The sequence below is a fragment of the Hemitrygon akajei genome, chromosome 19 (assembly GCF_048418815.1).
Source record: "Hemitrygon akajei chromosome 19, sHemAka1.3, whole genome shotgun sequence".
Classification (NCBI taxonomy): domain Eukaryota; kingdom Metazoa; phylum Chordata; class Chondrichthyes; order Myliobatiformes; family Dasyatidae; genus Hemitrygon; species Hemitrygon akajei.
This window is the reverse complement of record NC_133142.1, coordinates 66,666,758-66,688,174: the sequence shown is the minus strand read 5'-3', so window position 1 is coordinate 66,688,174 and position 21,417 is coordinate 66,666,758. Positions and strand designations below refer to the sequence as shown.

Here is a 21,417-nt window from a genome sequence, read left to right as displayed (position 1 = left end):
ATGCAATGCTCCTCAGACAGGATGAAGAGGTCAATACTCCCCAATGCCATTAGGCTTTACAATTCTACCGCCAGGACTTAAGAACTTTTTAAAAGCTATTATTAATGCTTTTTGAGATAGTGATTTAGATGCATATCATATTTTTTACTGAGTTAAGTATTGTATGTAATTAGTTTTGCTACAACAAGTGTATGGGACATTGGAAAAAAAAGTTGAATTTCCCCATGGGGATGAATAAAGTATCTATCTATCTATCTGTCTATCTTTTAGTAACAGCTTTGTGGTTGGCAGCACTATAAGAATTTGGAAGCAGATTCAACTGCACATTAAGGCCCCAAAAACCTATATTGACACTCCGATTTATGACAATCATTCCTTTTTGCCTGGCCTGAATGATACTGAAACAGAGTGGCATCTGTAGTGTAGGTGACCTATATATTAATGGAAATTTTGCCTCATTTGCGCAGTTACAAGCAGATTACAATATCCCTGCATCTAGTTTTTTTTAGATATTTACAAATTTGAGATTATGTTAGGAAATATATACCCTTCATCGTGTTCTTCCAAGGTGGATCCAAATACAATCAGGTAGTCCAAATATACCAGCACTTGAAGCAAGTTCATATCCCCCACGGTCTTCTCCATGACCCTCTGGAAGGTGGCAGGGGCCCCCGATATGCCCTGGGCATCCTTTCGAACTGGTAAAATCCCAGAGGGCATATAAAGTACATCTTCTCCTTATCCGCCTCACTCATCGGGATCTGGTAATATCCACTCCTCAGATCCAACACGCTGAACCACTTCGCCCACTCAGACAGGCCAGCGTGTCTAAGACCCTGGGGACCATATACTAGTCAGGGATGGTGTGCCTATTCAGGGTCCTATAGACCACACACATACGAATCTTCCCATTTTTCTTCCTGGCCATGACTATCGGGGACGCATAAGGTCTGTGGGACTCCGAAATGATCCCTGCTTCCTTCAACTTACTCAAATGCTGCCGCACATCGTCCACGTCTGCAGGGACCAGTCACCGCGACCTTTCTGGAAACGGGGTGTCTTCAGTCACCTGGACGGTGTGGCGAGTGCTCCTGGAACAGCCCACGTCAAACTCGTCTGGGGAAAAAAGTCTTTCAGCATCAACATCTTCTCCACCATCCTCCGCTTCCAACTCTCCGGCACAGGTGAGGCCCCAAAGTTAAATGCCCCAGCGGTCAACTTATCCCTGTTTTCCAATGGTTCTCTCCCTGCGAGCCTCATGGGGGCACTATGCATCAACTTCACCGGGAACAAATGCGCCAGGGGCATCCCTCGTTTAAAAGTGACCTCCGATTGCGTGGTGTTCCTGATGTTCACCAGCACCCGGCGTGCCTGTACCACCGAGATCTTCTGCAGCTCAGGTCTCACCAGCACCCGGTGTGCCTGTACCACCGAGAGCTTCTGTAACTCAGGTCTCACCAGCACCCGGTGTGCCTGTACCACCGAGAACTTCTGTAGCTCAGGTCTCACCAGCACCCGGTGTGCCTGTACCACCGAGATCTTCTGTAGCTCAGGTCTCACCAGCACCTGGCGTGCCTGTACCACCGAGATCTTCTGCAGCTCAGGCCTCACCACCACCTGGCGTGCCTGTACCACCGAGATCTTCTGCAGCTCAGGTCTCACCAGCACCCGGCGTGCCTGTACCACCGAGAGCTTCTGTAGCTCGGGTCTCACCAGCACCCGGCGTGTCTGTACCACCGAGATCTTCTGCAGCTCGGGTCTCACCTGCACCCGGCGTGTCTGTACCACCGAGATCTTCTGCAGCTCGGGTCTCACCAGCACCCGGCGTGTCTGTACCACCGAGATCTTCTGCAGCTCGGGTCTCACCAGCACCCGGCGTGTCTGTACAACCGAGATCTTCTGCAGCTCGGGTCTCACCAGCACCTGGCGTGCCTGTACCACCGAGAGCTTCTGCAGCTCGGGTCTCACCACCACCCGGCGTGCCTGTACCACCGAGAACTTCTGCAGCTCAGGTCTCACCATCACCCCAGCTGGGAGTCTCGATTTCCCCCTTGATCCTCCGGGGTGTCCACTAAAAAGGCTTCACCCTCCATCACTCCGGAGTATCTGGGGATCCCCATCACTCTCGCTACTTCACCGGGTCGTACCACCCTGGGCTTCGACTAGGCACACCATACAGTTCCTCTTTCCAATGCCGTGTCCCACCCTGTGCGTCCACACACCTCCTTAAAGGCAGCTTGAAACACTGGGCGCACTGACAGGGTTGCCAAAAAGTCCTCACCCGCCTTCTCCTTGCAGGCTCCCAGGAATCCCTGCACAATAGGGATGTTGGTCCCTACTAGAATTGAGACACCTCCAGTCGCAACTGGGTCCAGGCAAACCAGAACCAAGGCCTCATGAGCCTCAGACACTCCCACCTTGGCCTCGAGGAACTCCAGCCTCATGGACAAATAACCATCATATGTGTAATCACCAGCACTAATACCCCAAATTTCCAGGGCACAGAAGGGTGTCAAGGGTAAATGCAACAAATATTGATCATAGAACAACTGGTACAATAGCATGACCTGCGACCCAGTGTCGAGTATGGTTTTTGCATCTATTCCCTCTCTGGATCGACATACTCGATTGGGGTGCCACCAATCCTTCTGGGATAGGGTCTTTTCCTCTTGGGGGTCCTATGGCACATTGCTGGGAACGTGTTTTCCCAGAGACTCCAGGCCATTCCCTCACTGGGTCTCCTCGTTTCCCGACTCCCCCCCCCCCACCTTCTTGCTGGGCCACCCGTGGAGTCTCCCTCTGAGAGGCTCCTGGCCGGTCACTTTCCCGCCTGAAGTGCCCCTCTTCCCCACAGTTATAACACACACCACGTCTCGTGGGACCCCGGCTTCCCCCAGGCCTCTGTGCAGTCCATCCCTTCAGAGAGGAGCCCTCTCTGCCAGTCCCGTCACACAGAAGGACCCCACCAGTCGCGACCCTCCTCATTATCTCCCGATTGGAGCTGGCCCCAGTCACTTCACTACAAAAGGCTACCACGGAGTACTGTACAGTACTGACGGAGTCCTCTTCTGACTCCAACACATCCTCCTCCCTCACCTCTCTGAGAACTGAACAAAAGATGGGGGGGCCCGTGATCTACGGGACTGCCAGAGACTCGTAGCAATCACATCATGCCTCTGGGCCACCTGGTCTATCCTTATCTGATTCACCTCCGTCTCCGAAATGACCCACCTGTCACCTCAAACAATTTAGCCTTCGCTCTACCCGGAAGAGATGTAGGTTTCCCCTGCTATCCAAAGGTAGAGCATATCTATGAAACCGTTTGTAAACTGAAATGTTGTAAAGTGAAGAAGCTATTACCATTAATTTATATGGGAAAAATTTTTGAACGTTCCCAGACCCAAAAAATAACCTACCAAATAACACATAAAACCTAAATTAACACTAACATATAGTAAAGGCAGGAATGATATGACAAATATACAGCCTATATAAAGTAGAAATATTGTACGTACGGTGTAGTTTCACTGATCAAAATTGGGAAGACAGTGAGCCAGAATAGATTTGGAGAAAAAAATCGACACGTACAGGCATGCACACTCAACTGTCTGCACAAGGTTTCACGGTCATTGTAGTCTTTCTCAGGGTAAATACATGTATAAAGCGGGTGTCTTTTTTTCATAAAAGCAAAAATCCTCTTTGGTTAGTGAAAACAGGTACTAATGTAGATCTTTCGTAACAGCGAGTTGTCGTAAAGTGAACATTCGAAAAACGGGAAACACCTGTACTCAGAAAGCTTTTCCTCTTTCTCCTGACGTGGACTCCGAAGCCCCCCTAAAAGCTCCACCGTGCCCCCCATCAGACCAAAAGCCTCCTCCAATGCTTCTAGATACTCTTCCAGGTAGCCAAGGGTTTGCTGCCTATCATGCCTTTTACTACCTCAGCTGCCACCTCTCTCCAGCTGTCAACCAATCTCTGCCGCTTCTCATACTCAGAACACTGCCATTCACCCAGCAGCCGAGAGACATGTTCTATCCAGGTCTCATAATCATCCTCCCCTTCGGGGGTGGGAGTCCTCCCTGAGAAAATTCTTAACTTCTGACGAGGGCCCGTCTGTCTTGTTCACCAAGGAATTAATGGCTGACGCCAACTCCGAACCCTCCCCCTTCCGGGGAGAGGGGAACTAATTAGATTTTCCAAATCTGACTACTCCCTTCCTTCATCCTTCAAAAACGATAGGACCCGCTCTCGAAAATCTCCGCCTCTAGCTGCTGGCAACTCCACTGGCGTCCTATCAGACACGTCAAACTTTTCCTCCGTGACAGTGTGCACGCCCCATGGCCCCGCGTCACTGAGGTCACCGATAGACGGTGGCAGTCCCACCACCGAGACGTCAACACCAATCTGCTCTAACACAAAGCCTAAATCCCCCATTTTACCAATATTTCTGCCTACTATTTCAACCTTACCGATAGCTCTAACCGTACTCAAACATCGAATTAACGGTTTATCTGAGGTACATGTGTCCACCGCACTTAATACGCAGGCATGATTAACCGGTATTCCCTCGATCTCACACCAGAGTTCAATCTTATCCGAATCCATCTCGCCTCGTTTAAACTGGGGCAAATTACACCGTATGTGACAAATTCAAATCCTGGACGACCCCCCAAAAATGTAGCCTCCGTGCCTCCAGCTGACCCCTGTTCGCCTAGGGTGAACTGCCATCTCCCCGCCAATAGTGCGATACTTCAGTGTAAATACGGTGTTATGCTCCCCCAGTACATGCTCGCAACACAAATACCAGACAATACACCAAAAGCGAGTAAATAATTGCAACTTTATAGTTATTTCTTAGTGATGGGTTAGTAAAAATAGATAACCTAAAGGCGCCAAATCATTGTTTATCAGTTTGTGCACATTATATTTTAATACGTTGGAGCTCACGCCTCCGGTTCCATCCACAATGATCTTCTGAGCCTTTGGCCACCGTCCAAACTGCCAACGTCCAGTATCCGCAGCTCTGGAACAGCTGTCCGCTCCTCACACCTCCGTCCTCCTCGCTCTCCTCCCGAAAAAGACCGCAAACTCCCGTTCAGCTTACACATACAAGGTAGCATAATAATTCTTCATTGGTTAGTTCCCCCCTTATCTGCAGCCATAGCCCAAAAATACCAGACACAGAAAACCCATTACAGCATTAAATAATATTACAGAGAACCCATTTTGTTAGTCTGAACAGTTAGCACCACAGTTACTGGTACTGAGAGCCCTACGTGGGGCATACAGGAGACGTGTAAATACCTCCAGTTTGTCAATCAGGTCTGGGGAGAGGTCCCATTCCTGACACAACTCTAATAATGTGTCCTGAGTTTCCCTGTTGCTGGTGAGAAGTTTTAGGGCACTTGTCTTCCCTTTGCCTGCAAAAGTGCTTACAGTGTCACATTCTGTGTATGCGTGCAACCCGATGAGAGCCCTACAAATCTCTATGCCAACAGTGGCAGCAACCTTCCTGATGTCTGCAAGCCTTGTACAGGTTCTAGTGCCACACTTCTGGAACAATGGGGCCTCAATCTTGTCACAAAATGCTAAAGACATGATAAGGACTTCTGTGTCTTCTGAGCAGATCACTACAGATTGGTATCCCTCTCTTGTGGCATGGGTAGCATGGAGAAGTAGGTGGCCATTTACTACTTCTTGTTGGCACTGAAGAGCTGACACCACCTCACTTTCTCGAGATGTGATTTTGTAACATTTTGTCATTCACAGTTGCATACAGAATCTTCTCCTGTAGCTTTGCTCTGTACTCTGCCTTCTCCCATTCATGGACTATGAAGCTAATGAGACTATTTCTGTTACTAACTTTGGTCAGGAAGCTCCTCCACTGCCTCACCATCTGTGTGCTTGTGATACATGCAATGCATGACCAGTCTCTTCACTCCGTAGAGATCTTTCACTATTCTTGATAGAGTTCTCCTTGTATATGTCAAACACAGCATCTATTCTGCTACTCTGACTGCCTTCCCTCAGAGCCAATTGTTGTGACAACATCTCTGAAAGTAACTTGATTACCTTTCGCTCTTTGGACCAAGTTCATTCCATCAACCACTGTAGCAGAGTTTCCTGGGAGTTTCCAGGTCGGGGGCAATGTCCTTGGGGGCTGCCTTTGCCGTAGAGATGCTAATGAGGTCCCGCTTCTCTGCAAATGGGTTGACCCATTCATGTATGAGGCTAACCAGTGCTGAAACTGCTTCCTCATCTTTCTGGATTCTTGGCCGCTGTAGCTCCGCATGACAAAGCTCTGATTTGTTGCCTTGCACCATCTCCCTTAACTGTCCCAGGAATGCACCGCGGTGCTCAGCCGTTATGTAGTAATGCTTGATAGCTCCAGCATTCAGGCTGAACCGCGATGTGCCTCCAGGAGTCTGTGTGTCTTTGTTCACTGTGGCTTCAATAGCCTGGCCCACCGGGATCTGCCCAAAGGGCTTGTTACTTGACAGCTGCACTGAGAATTGGCCTGTCTTGAAGGCCTCATACACAGAAGGATTCTTCTCTGGGAGGTTCATCATTTGAGCAAAGTAAAGGGACAGGTACCTGGCATAATTCATCTTATCATAGGCAAAGCACCTTGAGATCATGGTTCTTATAGCATGGAGGTGCAATTCCCAGTGTCCCTCATGAGGGGCGCACAGAAGTCCAGGTACTACGTTCTCTACCATGTCAATGCATGATATCCAGAATGCGGATAGCTCTCCGTTGTTGTGACTGAGGTGTTCCAGAAAGTCTGTCCATGGGGTTATCAGCTCAGCTAAGAGTGGACTTTGGAAGTTGGAGCAGATTATTCCAACTTCTGTTGGTTTATCACTGGCCATGTCGTTCACATGGTCTAAGAATGAAGCTACCACTGCTGCAATGCTATCGCATATTTTCTAGCACTAGGGGTGTATACCTTGCCAAAAATCACTATAAGAATTATTCCCCCCTGATGGTACCAGTGGCCCAAATTTGGTCCTGGCTCATGGACTATTTGTAATACAACTTAAGTACAAGAAGGTACTCCTTAATTTTTATGAATATATTAGCATAAATCCTTCAAGATGGTAGGACTGGAAATAAAAGGGGTTTAAAGCATTTTTGATCCCAAGATTGTATAATAAGCAGAGTACAAAAGTCAGGAAGTTGTGTTGAATTTCTCAAATATGTTTTGGCTGCAGACCTGTCCATATTCTATATGGATGTTCTACTATAACGAGAGGACAAGAAGGCTTTTAATGAAGTGTATAAGATACTAAAAGGCTTTCAATGCTTATGGTTAAATGAGGAAGGAGTTGGGGTGATGGTTCTTAAAGCAGAGATTTAATTCACTGCTTAAAGCACAAAGGATTTGGGTTCAAAAGAAAAATCGGTCCTATTTTACCTTTGTTCTTTATTCATACCTTCTTTGAATCAAACAATTATTATCACTTTAGTTCCTTTTATAAGTCTAAAATTTAATAACAAACACTCAATCCAGAATTGCTCCCTCTCTGGCTGTGTAAGCTGCATTCTGGCTAAAAAAAAAATACTCCTGAAAGCAGTTGAAGAATTCTGTGCCTTCCATCCCTTTTTATGCTGAGTGTATCCCAGTTAAGATTAGGGTACTTTAAACTCCTTGCCCTTGCTATGACTTTGAATGTTCTTGGGGAGGAGGAGGAACAGAGTCTACAATACCGTTCCAATGCTGTTCCTTTTTCGTACATGGATTCAACTCAGATTTTCATTTAATGACCTTTTGTCACATCACTTATGCAGTGACAACTGGCTTTGTGGCTATGGATTCACTTTTGTGAACTTCAGTTTTGAATGTTATTTGCTTACTATAATTAGTTGCACAATTTTTGTTCTGCACTTTGGATTTTGGCAGTCTTTTTTAATGGGTTCTGTTGGGGTTCTTTATTTTGTGAATGCCAGTAAGGAGATGTGTATATAGTATATGAATGTTCATAATAAATATACTTATAACTGTGATTGTTGTCAATATTGCCTTACCTCTACTTTTTTTAAACTTCCTTTCTCTTTTTGTTTGAAAAACCAGAAGTTAACCTAGTCTTGTTGCCTTTTAAATTATGAGTAATAACTGAAATGCCCAATTCTTTGTCAATCAGTGCCCTGAGTTTGTTCGCAATGCCTTGCATTTTTTTGTCATACCATTAAGTAAAGGCATATTTTATTTTCTAAATGTAATTTACTTTGCCTTTTCAAACTGTCATTTTATCCCATCCAATTGCAGTTTTTTTCCTCTCTGAATCAGCTTTCTGCTTTTTATCTCCATAGTACGTTTGGCAAAAGCATTCCTACTTGTTGAGATTGTTCTATCCCTGCAGAGCTTTTACCTGTACAGATTCTAGGTTCCATTTCACTGTATCCCAGTAATGTAAAACATGTTTTTCTTCCCCTTTCTCCCAGTAGAGTTCAGACCTAAGTTCTGATTAGATCATAAAGCATTGGAGCAGATGGATTTCAACTTGGATAAGTGTGAGGTGATGCATTTGGACATTCAAACATGGTAGAATCTATACAGTGACTGGCAGGGCACTGACGAGTGTTGTGGAACAATGAGACTTGGGAGGTCACTATAGGCCAGTTAGTTTAACATCTGCAGTTGGCAAAATGCTTGAAGCTATCATTAAAGAAGAAATAGCAAGGCATCTGGAAAGAAATGGATCCATCAAGCTGATGCAGCATGGATTCAGCAAACACAGATCCTGTTTGACAAACTTACTGGAGTTCTTTGAGGATATTATAAGCTCAGTGGATAGAGGGGAACAGATGGATGTTATTTACTTGAATTTCCAGAAGGTGTACAATAAGGATGTATAGAGTTTCGGGTGATGTGTTAGCATGGATAGAGAATTGGTTAACCAATAGAAAGCAGAGAGTTAGGATACATAGGTGTTTCTCTGGTCGGCAGTCAGTGGTGAGTGGTGTGCCACAGGGGTCGGTGCTGGGTCAGCAACTGTTCACAGTACACATTAACGATCTGGAACAGGGGAAAAGCAAATTATGCTGAGGATACAGAGGGTCTGCAGAGAGATTTAGATGGGTCAAGTTAGTGGACCAGGGTCTGGCAGGTGAAGTACAATGTTGGTGAATGTAAGGTCATCCACTTTGGAAGGTAAAATGGAATGTCAGATTATTGTTTAAATGGTAAAAGATTGCAGCATGTTGTTGTACGAAAAGGCTTGGGAGTGCATGAATCCCAAAAATTGGTTTGCAGGTGCTGTAGGCTATCAAGAAGGCAAATGGAATATTGTCCTTCATTGCTGTAGGGATTGAATTTAAGAGCAGGGAGCTAATGCTACAAGGGTACTGGTAAGGTTATATCTGGAGTACTGTGTGCAGTTCTAGTCTCCTTACTTGAGGAAGGATATACTGGCTTTGGCAACAGTGCGGAGGAGGTTCACGTTGATTCCAGAGATGAGTGGGTTAGATTATGAGGAGAGATTGAGTCGTCTTGAGACTGTACTCACTGGAATTCAGAAGGATGAGAGGAGATCTTATAGAAACACAAAATTTGTGAATGGATAGATAAGATAGAGGCAGTAAAGTTGTTTCCTCTGGTTGGTGAGACGAGAACTAGGAGTCATGGCCTCAAGATTCAGGGGAGTAAATTCCCAAAGGAGGAACATTCCCAAAGAGTGGGGAATCTGTGGAATTCTCTGCCCAATGAAGCAGCGGAGGCTACCTCGGTAAATAAATTTAAGATGTTGTTGGATATTAAGTGGAGATGAGTCCATGGTCAGATCAGCCATGATCTTATTGAATAGTGGAGCATGCTCGATGGGCCTGATGACCTACTTCTGCTCCTATTTCTTATGTTCTTATGTTCTAAAAGTTGTATCAGTGACTATAAGGTTTATTTATGAACTGTTATCAATACTCATAAACTAATTTTGGATTTGATGGCATCTGTTTTTCAAATCAAATTATGATTTTAAATATTAATAAATAATTTGAAATGCATCTTAATTTTACTTTACAGGATCACGTTGCAATAAAGTAATGGATGTCTTCAGTGGATACACATTATGCCTTCCGGATCTCACTAAGTTCCAAACTTCCCATCACATAGAAAAACGACCTCCCCTCTGTATAGAAATTAAGGTAATTGTCTCAATTACCAGAATAATTTTCATTGGTGTATTAACTCTCGTATAGATTTAAATGTTCAAGAATCTGTTGTATTCTTCCTCTGTTCCCACTAATAAATGGTATTTTTAGAAACTTTGCCTATAAATATTTAATTTGTTTAATTGATAAGTTAAAATTTATATTCAAGAAAAATGTGACTTTTTCGTCAGTTATATGCAAGGTATTCTTGAGATGATTTGCATGAATAATATGTTGTAGTTACTTTCAGTGAACTTTGTGGCCATACTTTAAAATTTTTTTTTATTTCTGAGGGCTGTCATAAAGTTAATCAAATCTTAACTGGATAGAGAGTGATCTGCCTAGATGCTTAAATTGCAACCCACGTGGAGCACTTTAACCACCTAGACAGATGTGCTTCAAGAAAGTGTCTGACACCACTTCATGGTACTTTGCAATGCATAATAAATGCAGGCTTCACAAGTAAGACAGATCTGAAGGACTTACTAAAGTTAATCATTAAGTTTGACATTGCTTATAATCCCATTAAGGCAATCCCATCAAAAATATTAATGTTAACTCTGATAAATTCAGTATAGCCACCCATGGTAGTAGGAAATAATAGTTTTCTACATTTTATAGTGTTAAATTTTCTCATTTGGCTTCTTTCTATAGTGACATGTCATTTATTTTTTTCAAGTATGACTTGGCGTACTCTTGCAGCCTTGAGTAATTCCATTTCTAATGCATCCATATTTTTCTTGGATAACAATCACTTTAGTTGATCTCCCTTTGTGTTTATTTAGTTTTCATTTTACTTTCAGCCTAAATGTGGATTTATCCCTTTCTCAAGTCACATTACCAAGGAGATTAAACGACGTGTTTGCCGTTATTGCATGCATCAGCATCTTAAGGTACTTGCAATTTTTATCTATTATATTTCTGAGAATTACAACCGGATTCATATAAATTAAGCCCATATATGTGAGCATTGTTGTTTAGAAATTGATTTTACATGTCTGCTTAGGATTTGTAACTGATTTTACGGAATATATTTTTAAGGTTTAAGTTACATGTAATTCTCTTTATTCGGATCTCTTCCTTCGGTTAACACTGAAAAAGCCATTTCTGAAACCTAACTCTGCTTTCTGCAGACCAGAGTTTGAGAGTCTAAAGGTCAAAATCATGATGATCTTTTGATTATTGCCTGAACTATTTGGAAGTTAACATTGGGTTAGTAAGATACGAGCTGAATGCTTTATTCCAACATCAGTGTAACAGTAATGGATTCAATTGAAAATAACTGCAGGAAATCTGAAATGAGTATTAAAATACTGGAAGTAGGTCTTGCATTCTGTAGATTAATAAGAAACAGACAATGGGCCTTCTTTCTGTGGATGCTGAATGTTTGCAAGTTGCATATTTTAATTTCACGTGCTTTGAATTCATGGGGTATGGGCACCAGTACAAGAGAAAGGGAGCACTTCCCTTAGGACGTTTTTCAGTTGAGTCAGACTAGCATTGAAGTGTTGGCAGATGTCACAATTAAGGTTGTAGTAGGGATGAAGGAAATTTTAGAAAGGATGGCATGGGAGCAAAATGAGTAATGATAACTTGATGAGCTGGAACTGGTGATTTGAATAGACATAAGAGTTTATTTGCAATTAGAAATACAATGTCGAAATGTGGTTTAAAAACAAAAGGTACTGTGCAAAACTCTTAAGCACCCTGGATTTTTAATGTAAATTTTGTTTTAGATGTTTATTTTTTGTCTTCTGCATTAGTGTCAGTGGATAAGTGCAAATTTTAGATTTCTAAACATCCATTTAAAAAAAAACTTAAATGTTACAGAGAAATTTTTGTATTTTGTTTAAGAAAATAATATTTAAAGCGATAGACCACTTTTCAAACTAAAAGCAACTTGATTATTTTGTAGTGCATGATTAAACAAAGGCAACAAATAGATCAATGACATAATGTTGAATGAACTACAGGTGTCCCCCCCTTTACAAAGGTAGAGCGTTCCTATGAAACTTTTCTTAAGTTGAAATGGCGTAAAGTGAAGAACCATTAATTTATATGGGAAAAATTTTCATAAAAGCAAAAATCCTCTGTAATACAAAAACAGGTCACTAATGTAGGTCTTTTGTAAAAGCGAAGTGGCATAATGCGAACATTCACAAAGCGGGGGTCACCTGTATACTAATTAACTGAAACAGAAATAGGTGTAGAAGGAATCAAACTGGGTGAAGGACAACCAAACTAAAAGGTGACGGTGTGGCAGATGTGACAGTTTAACCTTCAAATGATAATTTCTTACACCATGGCAAAATCGAGCATGGTTGTCATCCTGTATGAGCAAGGTCCCTCCCAAGCAGAAATTTCACGACAGACAGGAATTTCAAGATTGGTTGTCCAAGCTCTTCTGAAGAATCACAAAAAAAAACCAGGTAAGGTTACGGAGCAGTAGCATAGTGGTTGGCCATGGAAACTGAGTGCAGCAGGCGAGGGATACATTAAACCTACATCCCTTCTAAATCAGAAGGTGTCCTGCACTGCTATCAGCTCTAAGTTCACAGAAACCACTGGAACTCAAGTACACCCCTCTACAGTCTGGAGAAGTCTTGTCAGAAGTGATATTCATGGAAGAGTTGCTGCCAAAAAGCCATTCCTCCAAAGTGGAAATAAAGCCAAGAGACTCACCTAACCACAAAAACACAAGGACTAGAATGCTGAAAAATGGCAGCAAGTGTTCTGGACTGAGAAGTCAAAATTTGGCTTAAACAGGAGGCAGTTTGTTCATAGAACTGAGAGAGTGCTACATGAATGAGTGTCTGCAGCCAACAGTGAAGCATGCAGGTTTGGGGCTGCATTTCTGCAAATGGAGTTGGTGATCTGGTCAGAATTAATGGAGCAGATAGAATGTCCTCGACAAAGCCTTGATCTCAACGTCATTGAGGCTGTCTGGAGAGACAGAAGCAAGTGAGACAACCAAAGTCTACAGAAGAACGGTGGCAAGTTCTCCAAGGTGTTTGGAACAACCTACTGGCCTACTATCAACCTACTATCTTATCAAACTGCATGACAATATACCTAAGAGAGTTGACGCAATTTTAAAGGCAAAGGGTGGTCACACCAAATATTGATTTGATTTAGTTTTTTTTTAGTATTTACTGCTCTTTATGGTTATTTTTGGTATTTAGAAACTTTTCATTACTTTTGAAAACATCTTTGCTTTACAGTATTTTTTACATGTGCTAAAGACTTTGTGTGTAGCATTTATGACAAGGTAGATGAATAAGTGGCACAAGTCAATGTGTGTGTCAGATATGATAGCCATGTTATGGCCAGTGGTGTTCTGCAGGGATCTGTTCTGGGACACCTCCGATTTGTGATTATTTTTATAAATGATCTGGATGAAGAAGTAGAAGGGTGGGTTAATAAGTTTGCTGATGACTCAAAGGTTGGGGATGTTGTGGATAGTCTGGAGGGTAGTCAGAGGTTACAGCAGGACATTGATAGCTTGCAGAACTGGGCTGAGAGGTGGCAGATGAACTTAAACCCAGTTAAGTGTGAAGTGGTTCATTTTGGTGCGTCAAATTTGAAGACAGAATATAATATTAATGGCAAGACTCTTGGCAGTGTGGAGGGTCTGAAAGATCTTGGGGTCTGTGTCCATAGGGCACTTAAAGCTGCTGCGCAGGTTAACTGTGTTGTTAAAAAGGCGTAGGGGTGTGTCAGCATTTTTCAACTGTGGGATTGAGTTCAAGAGCCATGAGGTAATGTTACAGCTATATAAGACCTTGGTCAGAACCCCCCCCCCCCCCCCCCCACCCCCCTTGGGGTAATGTGTTCAGTTCTGGTCACCTCACTACAGGAAGGATATGGATACTATAGAGAGAGTGCAGAGGAGATTTACAAGGATGTTGCCTGGATTGGAGGGTGTACCTTATGAGAACAGGTTGAGTGAAATTGGCTTTTTCTCCTTGGAGCGACAGAGAATGAGGAGTGACCTGATAGAGGTGTATAAGATGAATGAGGGGCATTGATTGTGTGGATAGCCAGAGGCTTTTTTTTCCAGGGCTGAAATGGCTAACATGAGGGGGCATAGTTTTAAGGTGCTTGGAAATGGGTACAGAGGGGATGTCAGGGGTAAGTTTTTCACACAGAGTAGTGGGAATTTAGAATGCACTGCCGGTGGCAGTGGTGGAAGTAGATACAATAGGGTCTTTTAAGAGCCTCTTAGGTAGGTACATGGAGCTTAGAAGAATAGAGGGCTATGTGGCAGGGTCATTCTGGGCAATTTCTAGAGTAGGTTACACGGTTGGCACAGCATTGTGAGCTGAAGGGCCTATAATGTACTGTAGGTTTCTCTGTTCTATGTTGTGATATAGTTGTGAACCTGAGAACTGAACACAGTGACGGTTTGGAGAGATATACAGAGGGAAAAGGTGATGAGTGTTGCTCTGTTAATAGAATATGGTAACTATAGTAGTGAGAAATAACTTTAACTCAGAAGATTATTGTGTAGCATCAGTCTGGATGGAAGCAAGAAATTAAAAGTTACTGTGTGGAATAGTGTATAGTGTCGAGCAATAGAAATGCTATAAGACAGTATCCATAAATGATGTGAATTTGTAAGAGGTAATTTAAATTGTAAGGCCACTTTAATTTTGTTAATTGGGCCAAAAAATGAGGATGATATTGGAGAAGAGTTTGGGAATATTTTCAGAGAAGACTATATTGTGAAACCAATTAGAGGCCAATCTGTTTTAGATCTGCTCATTATGTAATGGGGCTAGGATTAAATAATAATAATAATCTATGTAATGGATCCACTGAGAAAAGTGAAAAGAACATGGGAAATACACATTCAGTTTGAGAATGAGAAACTTTTGAAACTGGTATCCTAAAAGGATCTTGTACTTTCCTGGCATACAGTATATGACGTATAAACTCTTCTCAGGCTTCCAGCCAGGTACAAGTATCAATTATAACTGACATTTCGGTAACAAGCTCTACCATCCTCATCAGGGATGAAGCCTGGGCATATCTAGTCCAGTAGTATTTATGCTCCCTGTAGTCCATCCCTCCTGGTTGGTTAGCCCTCATTCAATCAGGTTTTCGCTCTCCCACTTTGCTTGCAATCGAATTCCAGTTCTTACTTAGAGCAAGACCTTAGTCTTTGTTAAAGTCCTTTTCCTCTGGTTTTATTTCAATGACTTCCATCACTAGGCAGTCTGAAAAGCTATTGCCGCAGCACAGTAGTTTTGTGCCAGTGAAGTCAATCCTATGGCCATTGTGAATACAATATTCTGCTACCACTGATTTCTCTGGGTGACTGAAATGGTAACACCTCCTGTGCTGCTTGATGCAGGTTTCCACCATGCGTGCAGTCTGGCAGATATATACTGCTCCAAGTTCACAGGGAATCTTGTAAATGTCAGGCAGCCTGAATCCCGGGTCATCTTTGAACCACATGAGCTGTGATTTGGGCTTCCTTACGGGTTGGCGGATGATATTAATCCAGTATTTCTTCAGGATCCTAGTTATCCTTCCAGAAACTGTGGAAATACAGGGAAGACAGACGGTAGTGATGGGTTCTCTCTTGTTGTTAGGTTTCCTGGTTTCAGTCTCGTCACAGAGCACTGGAGGTTTATCCGTTTGGGTTACCCAGAGAAATTGGTGATAGCAGAACACTGCATTCGTAATGGCCATGGGATTCACTTCAATGCCACCAAACTACTGTGCCATGCCAATGACTTTTGGAAATACCTGGTAGAGTAAGCCATTGAGCTAAAACTAGAGGAAAAGAATTTTAACAAAGATGAAGGTGTCACTCTAAATAAGAACTGGAATTCAGTTGTAAGCAAGGTGGGAGAACGGAAACCTGATTGGTTAGTCCTCATCCAGTCAAGTGAGATTGACTGCAGGGGTATAAATGCCACTGGACCAGACATGCCCAGACACCATCCCTGACGAAGATGGCAGAGTTTGTCATTGAAACATTGGTTATAATTGATACGTGTACCTGGCTGGAAGCCTGAGAAGAGTTTATTCATTGTATCCTAAACTTTGATATTTGGAATACAGAGTTGGTTAAAAGATCATTCTGAAGATGAATGAACAAAGTGCTGAAGTCACTCAGCAAGTCAGACAGCATCTATGAAGAGGAATAAACAGCTGACATTTCAGGCAGAGATCCTCCTTCAACACTAGAAAGGAAGGAGGCAGAATCCAGAATAAGACAGCAGTGGAAGGGAAGGGAGTACAAGTTGGCAGGTGATGAGTGAAACCGGGGAGGGGGAATAAAGTAAGAAGGTGGGAAGTGATGGGTGGAAGAGATGAAGGACTGAAGAAGAAATCTAACAGGAGTGAATGGCCATGGAAGAAAGGAAAGGAGTAGGGTCTCCAGATGTCAATGATGGAATTGATGTCTTTGTTGTAAAGTTTGCAGACAATATGAAGATAGGTGCAGGATCAGGTAGTTTTGAGGAAGTAGTGAGGCTACAGCAGGACTTGGATTAGGAGAATGGGCAAAGCAATGGCAGATGGAATAGTATCAGTAAGTATCGGTTTTTAAATCCAAGGTGGCGGCACGACGCAGCTTGCAGCGGCCACTCCAGAGCTGATTATCTGTTACTTGTGAAGCGGGGTGCCATGCGCAATCATAATTGGTTGAAAACAGACGTAGGAGCATGGAGGAGCATCTGGAAATCTCCAGGAAAACCTTCTTCGTTGCTGCTGTGAGGTCCGGGTCTCTGCTGGGAAGAACAGGCCCCCAGTCCTTGGGGTCGCAATGCCGATGGCCGTTGGTGGGAGCGTTTTAATACGCTCAGCAGAGGATGGTGCTCAGAGAAGCTGTGCCGGAGGGGATGGTCGGAGCTTGGAGGTTCGACAGACTCTGAGTACGCTGTGGTCAGGTCGCTTTCACTGTGTGCTGTGTCTGCGAGGCTGAGCCGGGCGGTGCCGTGGAAGTCCATAGCAGGGGTATTCCCTTCTGCTGCCGGCGTGGGATGACGAGTCAAATTGGGACCCTGAGAATTTGTGGAATCTGTGTGGTGGTTTCTTTTGAACTTATAGTCTTTTAACATCTTTTGACTATTTTTACTGTGCCCATGGTCTGTTTTTTTAAAAATCAATTATGCTATTGTTTGCACTGTTGTAACTATGTGGTTTTGTGCAGGTCTTGCAGCTTTAGTTTTTGGTCTTGTTTTGTCTGGTGGATTTGGAGCTCCTTTCTGAGGAATGCGCTAAGACGGTAGCGCGATATTAATACGCAGCAGCCTCTCCGGACTCTGGATTGGGGATTGCCAAACGTTATGTGGATTTTCTGGTGTAGTCTGTTTTGTCATATGCTTTTGTGATATCATTCTGGAGGAACGTTGTCTCATTTTTTAACTGCATTGCATTTGTGGTTTCTAAATGACAATAATCTGAATCTGAAGTGTATGGTCATGCACTTTGGTAGAAGAAATGAAACCATTGACTATATTCTAAATGGAGAGAAAATACAAAACATTGAGGCTCAAAGGGGCTTGGAAGTCCTTGTGTAGGATTCCCTATGGTTAATTTGCAGGTTGAGACTATGGTGAGGAAGGCAAATGTGATGTTAGCATTCATTTCAAGAGGACTAGAATATGAAAGCAAGGATATAATGTTAAAATTTTATAAATCACTTATGAGGCCTCACTTGGGAGTACTGTGAGCAGGGTTGGGCCCCTTGTCTTAGAAAGGATGTGCTGAACCTGGAGAGGGTTCACGAAAGTGATACCAGGATTGAATGGCTTATCATCTGAAGAGTGTCTGATGGCTCTGGGCCTGTATTCACTAGAATTCAGAAGAATGCAGAGTGACCTCAGTGAAACCTATTGAATAGTGAAAGGCCTTGATAGAGTGGATATGAAAAGGATGGTGGGAGAGTCTAAGACCAGAGGACACAGCCTCAGAATAGAGGGGTATTTTTTTAGATTGAAAATGAGGAGGAATTTCTTTAGCCAGAGAATGGTGAATCCGTGGGATTCTTTACCTTAAATTTACATAAAGACTTGGCCTCCACAACTGCCTGTGGCAGAGTTGATAGATTTTTGATTGCTCGGCATGAAGGTATATGGGGAGAAGGCGGGAGACTGGGGCCGAGAGGAAAATTGGATCAACCATGATGAAATGGCAGAGCATACTCAGTGGGCCAAATGTCCTAATTCTACTCCTGTATCCTATGGCCTTGTGGTTAGATGGGCAGGTAAGGAGAAGTGGAAGGGTGAGAAGGGAACCAGAATAGGGAATGGAAAAGGAGAGGAAGTAGTCGGCACGGACTAGAAGGGCCGAAATGGTCTGTTTCCGTGCTGTAATGGTTATATGGAGTGAATTACCAGAAGTTAGAGAAATGTTATTCTTGCCTTCAGGTTGAAGGCTACCCAGACTGAATATGAGGTGTTGCTCCTTCAACCTAAGTGTGGCATCATTGTGGTAGTTTAGGGGGCCATGGCCTGATCTATTGGAATGAAAATGGGAAATTGAATTGAAATGGGCAGCTACAGGAAAATCTCACCTTTTGTGGATGACAGAGCGAAGGTGCTCGATAAAGGAGTTCCCAGCTTGACATTGGGGTATACTGTTTATTTCCCTCCATAAATGCTATGAGACTTGCTGAGTTCCTCCAGCATTGCTTCAGATTTCAGCATCTGCTGAATCTCTTGTGTTTCTGAGAATAGATTGAAGGGAAAATGGTTCAGCATTGACAGACATTTAAGGACACAAAAATACAACTGCAGATGCTATGGATCAAAGAATACATACACAACGCTGGAAGAACTCAGCAGGTCTGGCAGCATCCGTGAGAAAAGAGTAGCCAACGTTTCGGGCCGAGACCCTTAATCAGGAATGGGGGGAAATGGGCATTTAAGGAGATCTTGTAAATTTTAAAGGAGTACCGTAGATTCCGTACTACAGAGCGCACCTGATTAAAAGCTGCAGGCTCTAATTTTAGAAAGAAAATCAATTTTGTACTTGTACAAGCCGCACCGGATTTTAAGCTGCAGGTGTCCCACGTTGTAATATGAGATATTTACACAGAAAGATATTACACGTGAAGATTTTTTAACTTTTAATTAAATCCGTATGGTAACATAAACAAATACATATTGCAAATGCTTTTTTTCGAACCGTGCCTGTAACACGGCTACTTTTAAATATACATACGTATCGGTAACACACAAATTACGTTGCGTATACTTTTTTACTGAACAGTGCACAAACAACATTCCAATATCTCCTAACGACTGGTAAAAAAATATATACTGCAGCCTACCAGGAAAAGTTATTGATCGCCTTTAACTTAAAAGCAGCGTTCTCGCGCGGGTCTAATGCGCTTGCCCCCACCTTTCCGTTTATCGCAAACCGGAATTTCCCACAAGACACGGCGAAACCGGATGTGACGTCATAGCATCCCGGGATGTAGTACAGAAAACAAATATACTTAAAACACTTCTAACTTTAACTAGAAAATACTAACAAATGAATTACTAAGCGAAAATATTATAAACTAAATAACTGCCATAAAGGCAGCACAATGCTTTTCTTCGAGTGTTTTCCATGTTGATGAGGGTGAGTACAATAATTTACAATAATTTACAATAATTTACAATAATTTACAATAATTTAATTGTGAAAGTGCGCTTGATTTATCGTACAATTTCATTGGACCTCTGTGAACTACTCATCAATTTTATTGGTCTACTGTTACGAGGCAAAATGTTTTTGGCGGCATGAAAAAAAACCATGCATTAGCCGCACCGTAGTAAAGGCCGCAGTGTTCAAAGCTGTTCAAAGCGTGGGGAAAAAGTAGCGGCTTATAATCTGGCATCTACGGTACTTTGTGAGAATGATAATTCATCTGTGCTGACTGATGGATGATATCAAACTGAAAACAGTGGAACAAAGTTGTGAAAAATAGTAATGAACCAGAAAATTGATATTCAGAATCAAGCTTATTATCACTGTCTTACGTGAGGTGAAATTTACTATTTTTCTGTAACAGTACAGTTCAAAGATATAAAATTACTATAAATAACAAAATAAATATGTCATGCAAAAAATGAACCATTCCGAAATCTGATGCTGTGGAAGAAGCTGCTTCTGGATCATTGCAGATGGGTCTTAAGTCTCATGTACCTCCACCCTGATGGTAGTATTGAGAATCGGTATGTCCCAGATAATGAGGGTCCTTAATGATGGATAATGCTTTCTTGGCACTGTCTTCGAATGTAGGGGGGAGGGTTGTGCCCATAATGGAGCTGGCTGAGTCTACAATCCTCTGCAGCCTTGTGTGAGACTGTGCATTGGAGCCTCTGTATCAGGTTGTAATGCAGTCACAATGCTCTCTACCATACATCTATATAGAAATTTGCACGTCTTTAGTGGCATATCAAATCTCCTCAAACCTCTAATGAAGTTAAGCTGCCTGCATCAATGTGTTAAGCCCAGGACATATCCTTGGAGATGTTCCCACTTAAAGCTGCTCACCCCTTCACCACTAACTACTCAATGACAATTGGTGCATATTCTTCCAAATTTCCTTTCCTGAATTCGACAATCAGTTCCTTGGTCTTGTCGATGCTGAATGTGAGGTTCTTGTTGCTCAATCAGCTGTTCCTTCTTACTCCTGTACCTCGTTACCATCTGAGATTTTACCAGTAAGAGCATCACCTGCAAATTTATAAATTGTGTTTGAGCTGTGGGTAGCCAGACGGTAATGATTATAGAGAGTAGAGCGGTAGCTAGGCACGCATCCTTAATTGATAGTAAGCAAGGCAGAGGTGTTATCACTGATCTGCACTGACTACAGAAGCCCGGGTGATTGATAGAAGCTTGGTGATTAATACTTACAAGTAGCTCAGCTGAATGTTGAGCTGTATTTGATAAACAGCAGCACGACATGGGTTTTGCTGTTGTTTAGGTGTTCCAAAGCAGTGTGAAGAGCCAGTGAGTTTGTGTCTGCTGTAGAACCGTTGTCGCAGTAAGCGAATTGCAATAGGTCCGGGTCCTTTCTCGGGCAAGAGTTTTAGCTGTGACCAAGCTCTTAAAACATTTACTACATGTGTGTACTATTAATCAATTGTTGTTGAAGCAGCTCACCCTGTTCTTTGGCACTAGTGTGATTCCTGCCCTTTTGAAGCAATAAAAGATGTTCTTGAATGCTTCTGCCAGTTGGTTTGCATGTTTTCAGTACCCTGCTGAGTGCCTGACATTTGAAAGTGTTCATTTCCTCCCTGAACCGTGTTCTGATAT

At 42.9% G+C, this 21,417-nt stretch overlaps 1 protein-coding gene across 1 annotated transcript in view; it reads left to right on the top strand.

Moving 5' to 3' along the window:
• The window catches only part of ippk (inositol 1,3,4,5,6-pentakisphosphate 2-kinase), a 125,785-nt gene that overhangs the window by 66,499 nt on the left and 37,869 nt on the right, over positions 1–21,417 (top strand). The window contains exons 5-6 of the mRNA XM_073072678.1: positions 10,022–10,143; positions 10,953–11,042. Coding sequence (XP_072928779.1) covers positions 10,022–10,143; positions 10,953–11,042 — 212 coding nt within the window. The remainder of the gene's footprint in view (positions 1–10,021; positions 10,144–10,952; positions 11,043–21,417) is intronic.